General features: G+C 40.4%; 1 protein-coding gene across 1 annotated transcript; it reads right to left on the minus strand.

Annotated features, from left to right (window-relative positions):
- Positions 1-909: 909 nt before the first annotated feature.
- LOC139739315 (heparan sulfate glucosamine 3-O-sulfotransferase 1-like) lies at positions 910-9,918 on the minus strand. Its single transcript, XM_071649930.1, has 2 exons — positions 9,806-9,918; positions 910-2,032 (listed from the first exon to the last, which is right to left on the minus strand). The coding sequence occupies exons 1-2, from the start codon at positions 9,916-9,918 to the stop codon at positions 910-912; spliced, it is 1,236 nt and encodes a 411-aa protein (XP_071506031.1).
- Positions 9,919-10,809: the final 891 nt, after the last annotated feature.

Consider the following 10,809-nt stretch of genomic DNA (forward strand, 5'->3'; position numbering starts at 1 on the left):
AGAAAATATAAAAGAGGTAAAATGTATATCACAACATATCATAATTATAGGCAAGCGTTCAGAATGTTCGAGTATTTAGAATGGGGTGTCATGCAAAAGTTAGAGCATCAGTGTTCGTCTTCCTTATCAGAATTACATTTAGAAAGCAATTCATCTTTCCTATTTTTTCATGAGGAAATTGATCACAAAAATAAAATGTATTCATTTTCCACCTTAACGCACGTTACCTTTGACAACGAGTGTTTAAAAGAGTAGTGATAAAATGATGATTACATTATAACAATAATGATAACGAAACATATAAGTATCAGTATCTTAGTTCTAACAAAGAAGACAGATAGGATTTATGGATATAAGTTCAGCATGTTCAACAGCGATGCACGTTTATGAGGTAAAATTGAAGAAATATACAATTCTTTCCTTCCATTTGTGTTTCCTCGCTTCACATTGCGACATACGCCACGTCTATGAGGTAAAATTGAGGAAATATAGTTTTTTGTTCCCACTGTGTTTCTCCGCTGCACATCACGACATTAAACTATAAGCCCGTTTATTATTGCTTCGCTGAGATCCAATGCACGTAAAAGTAAGAAAGCCCAGCTTTGAGCAGTGACTGCACGTTGCTACAGAAAGCAGTAGACGGATGATGGTAAGACAACATGCACATGTTACAAGCACACATTAATGTCTAATGTTTCCATCGCGGGGCGAGCCAGATGTTCACTCATTCTCTACGGAAAGCAAACACGGTATATTGCACAAATTCTTGTTCGGATACCGAGAGAAAGTTATAGTGCGTTGACCTTGCACGGCTGCTGCTGTGTGGTACGCTGTATGTACTTCTCAGGGAGGCATAATACACCTATACACACATACTGTATTGACTACTAAGTATTCAAGTGACCTTTGTCATGGCCATGAAAAGGTCATGTTCAACAGCTTTTCTAATGCTATATTATGCGGGTGGTAATACTGTCGTAGTGTCGCTAGAGTGTTCTCGCTTACCTCAGGATGCGGTCTGCCTTTACCTTTAGACATACACGTATTGAGAGGCTTCTTTAGACAATAGAATCGTTTTTCCTCGGCGTAGTAAAAATGGTCCGCAGTGAAGTATGGTTTGACACCAAGGAATCTCTCTACTCTGCTTATAGTGGGAGATGGGTTCTTGACGAATTCCTCGCCATCGAGTACCAAGAACTGGTCCGGCGGAAATAGCTCCAGCCACCGACGGAAGTACTTGACGTAGATGCCCGAGTCGACGAGACAGTTGTACTCCCGGACGGATCCGTTTGGGAACAGGACGGACTCTGCAAACGAGTTCATGAGCTCGTAACGTGGACTCATAAGGTGTAGTTTACCCCTACGGACGAGTTTTGCACCATTAGGTGAGTTATCATCGACATGACGCATATGGACGTAGTCTGATATGGCGCGCTTTACGGGGTCTCGGAGAATGACGATGAACTTGGTTTCCGGCATTCGTCGGTGGAGGCGCTCTGCTGTAACCGTGCGAATTAAGTAGCCTGGAGTCTTTTCCATGGGAAGCTGCTGTGGAGTGGAGAAAGGCATGACGTCGCGGTAGTCGTCCAGGTTGGTCAGCGGGTTACTGTTGACGAATTTGAGCTCCCTCTGGGCAAACGATATCTCCGGATGGAAGCTGAGGAAATTTTTCAGGGTGGTCGTACCGCTTTTCTTGGACCCAATAATGATTGCTTTGGGTTCTCTTCGCGAGCAATTCCGCCGCGTCAACTCGGAGACCCCCATCAGCGAGAACTTTGGGCGCTCGCCCTCCGTGACACGGTAACAACCGTGCTCGATGACCGTCTGGGGAGGGACGCATGCTGTATCCGCCGATCCTGTCACGTTCCCACATCTCGACTGCTGCCCTCTATCGGTAGCTGACACTACAACCGTATTCTGTCTCGCGTAATATGTTGATCCCACAGTAACTGCGTCATTGCAGAAGACAATGAAAGTCGCTGCGAACACGAAAGTGAGCAGTAGTAGCAGCAGGCCGTTTTTTGAAAACGACCTGGATAAAGATGGTGAAAGGAGAATAACACTTTTGCAAACATTCATGGTAACAGGCTTCATGGGATCTCTTTCAATTAAATCGTCATCGGGTGGTATAAGGTGTCTTATACTGTTACGATGCTGAGCTTTTGAAGTTCTTCTCTCTGCGTAACACAACGTCCAACTCCTAATGGCGTCATGGCCGCGAAGGTCACATCGAAAAACAAAAGGGGAAAAACAGTCTCGTCTAGTTGTAATAAGCGGTTATAAGCGTTCTCAGGTTGATGCCATGCCACATGATCCGGCGTTCTCTATGCACAGGTAACGAAGAACAGGTACAGGAACTGCGCCCTCTCTCGTTGGATTTGCCACCTCGGGCGTCGATCGCGCATGTGCAGCTGCCTCTTCCCACCTCCCTGCTCAGACTCACCCTCGGTCATCACAACGGGAGGTTTGCTGAAAGTACACGGAGAGAGAGAGAGAGAGAGAAGGCAAGATTAAAAAGTATTTGATTGCGATATCAAAATATAGAATGACACGTGATTAACACAAAATTCTTCATGTAATATCCTCTCAGTTTCTCATGACATGGCTTTGCTGGGAGGGTTAAACGCTCTTGTGGTAAAACTTTTATAGAGAGCAACTCGGGTAAGTTAATATTGGCAGGCTGCCTATAATGCTATGTGAGGAAAATTCATATACATTTTAGGTAAATCTTTCTTTATAATCAGGAGATAAGACCTTTTTTTTTCAATTTTCCTATTCCACACAAAAAGTCTTCTACGAAACTATAATCCCCTACGATTGTCCGCCGAGAAATTGAAACAAAATGACGACAATAACCTTCAATTCTATTCAGACTGATCTTATTCTTGAATTTTCCATGAAAATCATGCACAAAGTAAGCAGCACTTGTATCTGAATGAAGATGTACAGAATAAATTCATATGTAATGACCAATTTCATTTAACTCAGCAGCCATTTATTTTGCTATGTTGTTCACGTGTCATTAGTATCAATTATTTCAAGTACACCAGCTTGGCATAACGACTACAATATCACAACAAAAAGAGTGTACGAGATAGTAATTGTACGTACAGCGTACTTTCAAACAGATAATAGCCTTAATCAAGAACGCATCACACATAAAAAAATTCAAGATAATTATGATGATACGTGGTAGAGCCATTCCTCTAAGTATGTAATCACTGATTTTCCGTCATTATATTTTTCATAACAAACAAGGACAATTAACGGAATGATAAGGAAAACATTACACACTAAGTCTTGATCTATGTGCGAGACGAAATTCTGCTTCATGTTTCTAATAGTTCTTTTTCGTTGTTGTCTTTTTTAAAGACGTGAAATCTTGTTGATGTTGAGATAGATAAAGAAAACGTAGTAGGCCTACGCCGAATATTTTTTTTTCACAATGATGTTTGTAGATATGGTCTTTAACTCTGTATTCCATGTTTTGCACTGGATTTACGCTGCATGAGTTCATTGCTGTAATTTACTGATCATAAAGTGAGGTAACAAAATGGGGCGAAGCGACAAGAAATCCTGTAACGTTCGTATTTGCGAGGAAGATTTATTTTCATAGAATGTTGTGACCGTTTTGTTTTTTTCGAGCAACTTCAGGAAACAGCCGCTTAAATTGAGCGTTCTGAAATAGCTACAAGTGAGGCATCACACACTAATGGAGACAGTATGTATTTGGCTTTCATATCTCGCAGACAGCGAAATGGGGGCGTATGACCTATACAAGTGCCTGCCTGTCAGTATAAAAGAGAAATAGACCCCAGTCCCCAACCGACGTCACGATTTCCCATTCATGATGGCGGCTTGGAAAAGATATCGGTGAGTCACGCTGTCTTCTGCAGATCTCCCGCCAAACAGACGGCATTCTTTGCGTGCGAACTTCGAATTATCGTAGCGGCTCGTAATGGCCGTTTTGTCTGTCATTTATTAGCCGATTGGTTTGCACACACACACGCACCCACACACACACACACACACACACACACACACACACACACACAGCTACACACACACAGGCACGTCACATCACACATCATCGTTGTACATGTAGCATCTGATCAGGGAGGTGGAAGAAGCACTTCCACCTCCCTGATCTGATCAAGGAGGTCGTACCTCCTTGATCTGACTCATTTCAGTTGAATTGTATCCCTGGCAATTGTGAGCTTATGAGCTTTGCCTTAATGGACAGAGACACTTATCTTTGTGGTAATTACATGGACAGAAAGACACTCGTCAAGAAAACTGATGGACTGACATGAGCCAAACCTACAACCATACCCACAAATCATACATACGCACATTATATACATTCATTGTGCATACATACATACATACATACATACATAATCTTATTATACATACATCCTCATTCAATCACGGAGGTACAAACAAATTTGTTTGTGTACCTCCATGATTCAATCAAGAGATGGGGGCAAAATGTGTGTCGCTTTATGGACAAAAAGTACTGGCAAAAATGTATAGTTACGAACATGAAGAATCTAATTTGTAGTAAACGTTGTCAAGGGCAATGGTCTTTCACTGTCATAATGATCACCTTTAATACGAGAACACGAAAAAATAGACAGATATTGCAACTGATTGACAAATTGCCCTATATCGACGTAAATTTGAATGATAGACAGATAGTTGGATACATAGATAGACTAATAGATAAAAGGCCAAGGATACATAGCCAGAGGAAGAGGAAGTATATAGACAGAATCAATTATTAAAAAAAATAATTCTGATTATTAACAGTTAGTCAGAATTGTGTTTCACCTAGCGCAACTTCTTCTGACTTATATTAGAGATGTCCGATAAACGACGACGGCACCTTCGGTAACAGCATGTAACGAGGTATCTCCATGGTCACCATCAACATAAAAAAAGAAGGCGACGACTACTTACGAAAGAAAAGGCAAGAGAACGTAAAAGAGAGAAAGACGGACAGACAGACAAAAAGACAAGCAGCAGAGACGGACAGCGTGAAAGAACCTAGATTTGGAGCCCACATCGTTGAACGAGTTTGGATAGTTCATAATACAGCATCCCTGCTATGCTGTGCAGCTACAATATTGGGACGCGTATACCACCAAGGGGAAGTACTAAGCAAGCCTCACGAGTCTGGCATACCTCGCAAGATATCATCGCTCTGAAGTACAGCGAGGGTCTTCTGCTCTCGATGTATCAAGCACGCAAAACAAAAAGAAAGAAACAAAGAAATGATCCGACTTACAGGAAAGGGCGATGGAGACAAATAAGTCCTTCTGTTGACGCCAACAAATTCGGCATTAATCAAACAAACAGATAGACCTGTAAACGAGCCGACCATGAAATCAGACGAATCAGGAAAGCAAAGGAATTTCCGGGTTTCTCATGTTAATTGTTTTCACATAAGGTTTGATGTCGTTTTATCATATCCCATATCTCACAGCTACGGTTATAACACGATAACCTCACATTTTCAAATTGGCTAAGGGCCAGCGTTTACCCAACTTTCGTTCCATTTTAATTGCAACGAAAATACCCAAGTCCACTTAAATCCTTGACAATTGCTCCTCTCAAAGTTTGTCCTGAATTTTGTCTTTATCTAAATAAATGTAATGAGAGCTCATCACCTCCACTCCTCTTTGTAGCTTTCAACGCTGAGAACGAAAACTAGTTAGAAAAGGGTGAGGAAAATTAGGCTTGTTCGAGGGCCCTGCCAAGATTGGCAAACGCAGAGAGACTTCGAAATGCTCGACAAGCTCATTGCCGTCAGAATCTAGTTTATGTTCACTGCCAAGCTGAAGCTGTTACACGAACGGTCCTCTTTGTATGGAAGCTTATAAGCGTTACCGAGAACACGCGTTAATTCTTCGTCTCTTTTCGACCTTTGTTGGTCCGAGAAGACAGAAAGGCTACATATCAGGCGGGTGCTATTTCATAAAGAGTTACAATTGATCTTACCCTTGATTTTTCGGCGTAACTCAGCGACTCTAACGTAAGATCAATCCTAAAGTCTGTTTCAAAAAGATACTAAAGCTTGATTCAAAACACAAATTTGATTTCATTTTCACGTAGAGCGTATAACTTGTTTTGAATTGATTCAATCGTAAGATCAATCTTGTTTTAATCGTATCAGTCGTAAGATCAATCTTACGATCTATATAAATGAAACAGGTCCCTAAATCTCGACTTATCGACCTTTTGCCTCCGAGAAAGCGAAAAGTCGAGATATATATCACCTCTTCTCGACTTCTCGGATCTGAGATGACGAGAAGAAGAAATGAGAAGTCGAGAACACGAGATTTTGGACCCGAGGAAGTCGAAAAAGCAAGTAATTTATCTCGTCTACTCGGCGGCACTTATGAAATAAAGCTCCAATACCTTCGGGCCCCGTTGCATCCCTCTACTGACTTCTTTATGTGTGAAGATATATGTGTGAAGAGTACCAGCATGAACTATAGAAGTCAACGTAGCAAATAATAAGGAATGCCACAGCTTAAAAGTGAAAACACGGATGGGGGGCTCTCTGCTATACCTTTAGATAGACATGAAATTTTGATAGACAGTCAGACATGCCATCAACATAGGTAGAAAAGGAGTAAAGAAAGTTGTCTATAAAGTCACGTGACATGACTTACTCTCTACGAAGAGAAGAGTGAAAATGTTCACTCTTGAAGGAGTGAATAACAGAAAAGAGTGAGTTTCGAGTGGAATTGGAGTGAACTTTGAGTGAAAATGTTCATTTCATTAATTTTGGAGTGACCTCAGAGATCACTCCAAAATCTTCGAGTGATCCCCGAGGTCACTCCAAAATCTCACCAAAATTAGTGAAAGTGAACATTTTCACCCAAAATTCACTCCACTTCCACTCGAAACTCACTCTTTTCTCTGATTCACTCCTTCAAGAGTGAACATTTACTTTCACTCTTCTTTTTTAAAAAGTATTGTGAGGTGTATTGTAAGAGTAATGCCATATATCGACGTGGCACTAGTCATCCCCAAGTGCAATTTTTGCCTATCATTTTGTCTCAAGTTAACATTAATCAGCTAATCACATTTCTTTGCTCATAAAATGCTAGCACTCCCAACTGATTGATCTCGACTTTTCAGCAAAATGGACTAAATGATTTATAGCAGGATCTCCTACATGACATCAATGAAATTTGATGCAGTGGCAGAGAGACATGCCCATTACAGGAATGTTCAGCTAGAGTTTAGTGACCGAAATACTGTGTGTTACCCATCTCTGAGACAAACAAACAAACAAACAAACAAATAGACAGACCAAAATGTGTTGATATTCTCATGTGTATCACTCTACAAAACAATGAGGCAAGAAAGTTAAAAGAAAGTCACTGTCTTTGGCACCGACTCAACTTTTAAATGTCGACAGAGTTCACAACAGTTATAGACAAGAACATGGGAAGGGGATAATCTTTCCAGTCTGCTGCTTCGAGGATATTGTCCACAATATTGTTCGGCTTGTATACTTGACGCTCTGTACGCGTTCTCAAGAGCGTTCTTTTCAATGCATGCTCCAGCTCGCTGTTACCAGGGAGGATAAAAACAAAAACATTTTTGTCAATACAAGCTTGTATACCTTGGTTAATGCTGAGAAAGCAAACAAACAAAACCAGTCATGAATCAGTAACTTCATCACAATTTAATATAAGGGGTCCGTCTATATAAAGGTGTTCGTTCGTTCGTTTGTTCGTTTGTTTTGGGGTCTTTTTGTGTGTTTTAAACAGTGGAACGGAACAATAAAAGCCAGAGTATGTAATCTTATAACAGTGTGACACGGTATGCGGGTGGCACACCTACTTTACCTCGAATTTACCTCGAATTTATACGTAGACTCAACAAATGCACAAATATTATAATGCTAACCCATCGGTGAAGTGTGAGGAATATCTGACGATCCGTTCAAAACATGGATCTCTAAAGAGTTTTGTTAAAATCCACTTGCCATCGTCTCTGGCGACTCGCTATTGAAGACTACAACTCGTATAATGTCACAGTTAATCAACAATATACTGAAATTACACAAAGATAATTTCACAAAATGTCACTTTGTTTGAAGCGAGGTTCACATTCCTTCGACTTGTTGAACGTAATATTATCCCCTGTATTCTGAAAGACGTCAGTTACGTCCTCTTTCTATGCTGCAAAATGCAAATAGTTGACATGTACCTTCATACACACGAGACACATGGTGCTAACACCAAGAGCTTTGCACTTGTTGGTAACCTTCTATTACATCACATCGCACTTATTATGACGACATCCGCCCCGGGACGGTAATGACCTATGGTTAATAGACGGTCACTGTCAGCCCAAAATAGACGTATAACCATGATGAAATTATATCGAGGTTGCCGACACCAGAACTCGTTTGGTGTAACAAGCTAAAAAGAGACAACTGCATGATGTTTTTGGCAAAGAGTTGAGCCAACGAACCTGACTCAAACTAATTTTCCATTTCCACCAACAAGAACTGACACTCTACTGCTACAAAATTAGAATGAAAATGTCAGCTCGTTATTCATCTTAACAAATAACGACCACCGAAGCACCTATTTAGATTACTCATTATATTCTAATGTTGGGTGATTTTTTTTTAAAAAAATACGATCTACGCGACATGACTACGAGGAAACAAGAAAAACATTATATTGACAATGACGCGAGAGAATGAAGAGAGACAGAAAATGGCGAACTGGAAAAAAAAAGAGAGAAATTTGGGAAGTCATGTCAAAAACGTTCCTTGACATTTTCAGAGTCTACTATACTATACGAAAAAAGAGAAAATTCTGGGCATGTTTAAAATTAGTGTGAGAAGAAAGAGTAAAACATAACACAATAGTAAAAATTTGAGCAAATAGGGATACAATTTATTTAGGGATGTAATGAAATTGTGAAGTTTCGCAAACTTTCACAAATCAATTCTTGAACAGTAAATATGAATATGCAAATGAGATTGAGTTAGTCAATCATGTCATCGCCTTACAATTTACCATAATATAGTTTGATCTTGATGTTTCAGTTTCTTTGTTCAAACGCAATTACAGTATACCCCAGTCTCGATTCCTGCTAAACGTATTATCTCTTTGATAATTATTTTGAAGCTATTCAGTCGGGAATAGCATGAAATTTTTACAATTTTATAGCAGAAAATTTTAATATTCGTCACCTTTGTTTTATACACAATCAATGGAAATTGTGAGATAGTTTAGTATGATATTATCACCTCCCTCCTGTGCAAACTCATATCAACTATTCGAGAACTGTTTTGTGAAAACAAGCGAAACTTCACAATTTCAGAAGTTGGCTATCAGAATCTTTACTTGTTTACTACACACCACCTCCCGGGACATTTCGTCAGCTGAAATTCTCAATTACAGCTTTACACTACAGACTGTACAGGCGTGTCGACGATGATTTCTTCAAAGACAAATTCAAGAGATCATGTCTTTATAGGCCTACATTTTCCACCTGAAACCATTTAAATGATGGGCTTGAGTAAAGGAGGAAGTGTTTTATGACAACTTGACGTCATCTTGGAAGTCCACAATCAAGGTGCATTATTTCGGGTGTTGGTCGGTTTACATCAAATAACGTTTACCTATCTCATCATTTAGTGTGGCAAGGAGAAGTAAAGGTTTGGAGATCAGACTAATGAAGTGCGTTTACTTGCGATGACAGATATCGAAGGTATATACTATCACCCCAAGGGAGTCACAACTATCCCCCTGGTCCCACACACCTTCCTGCATAGACGCAGAGGCCAATATCCCAAGCCCACAGTCTCGGCTGCTCGTGCTTTGCACTTTCGACGGCTTTTAGCGAGAGGAGCGAAGGAACTCGGTCACCCTCCATGACCTTTGCAGTATTTGCAGAGAAAACATTTGACAGATAAATTGGTAGACAAGCAGGATAGCTGTTCACCCTACGTCGCACATTAATAGAAAATCCGTCATCCACAAACCTTACATGATTAAATTTCTCTGAAGATAACATTAAGTTGCATTGAACATTATTGGGATATGTGTCAGCTAGATCTACTCACCGACAATTCAGATCGTTTTTGTTTGTGTGTGTGTGTCTTCTTCTTCTTCTTCTTCTTCTTCTTCTTCTTCTTCTTCTTCTTCTTCTTCTTCTTTGAGTGTGATTGCGTGCAACGTAGAATGCCGTCTGCAGCGTCCCATACCCAGCACAACATTATTCTGTATGAGTACGTCATGATATTTCGAAATGGTCAACACTAGCACACAATAATAAATTGATTTTAACTCATATGGATACATCGTATTCAATTGAGCTCTCTTCTAGTATACCGTTCACCCTATACGGACTATTCGAGACATTATCACTTATATCGCATGAGTAAAGCAAATAATTGACATACATGAACCCAGCAGAAATACGTCAAAGATGAAATTTGACTCAGAGACCTGTGTCTAAACCTCTCATATAATTTGAGGTGGCATGACAAATCAGGTCAATCCTGGGAAATGTGTGTGTGTGTGTGTGTGTGTGTGTGTGTGTGTGTGTGTGTATGGGGGGGGGGGGGTGATTGACGGCTGTTCAAGTCGAAATTATTGTGGACACATTATAAGGTTCACTTAAACTTTTCTATACTTCGTGACAATGTAGACTAATGTGTAACCTGTCCGTGACTCACCACCGAAGCCGATGATTGTGCTAAATCGTTTCCCGAAGGTGGGACACTCTCACAGGACAGACACCACAAGCATGGTAAGTGTGTGA

Source organism: Diadema antillarum, unplaced genomic scaffold (genome assembly GCF_040938485.1).
Source record: "Diadema antillarum isolate AM-2024a unplaced genomic scaffold, OU_Dant_1.0 seq00000793_RagTag, whole genome shotgun sequence".
Taxonomy (NCBI): domain Eukaryota; kingdom Metazoa; phylum Echinodermata; class Echinoidea; order Diadematoida; family Diadematidae; genus Diadema; species Diadema antillarum.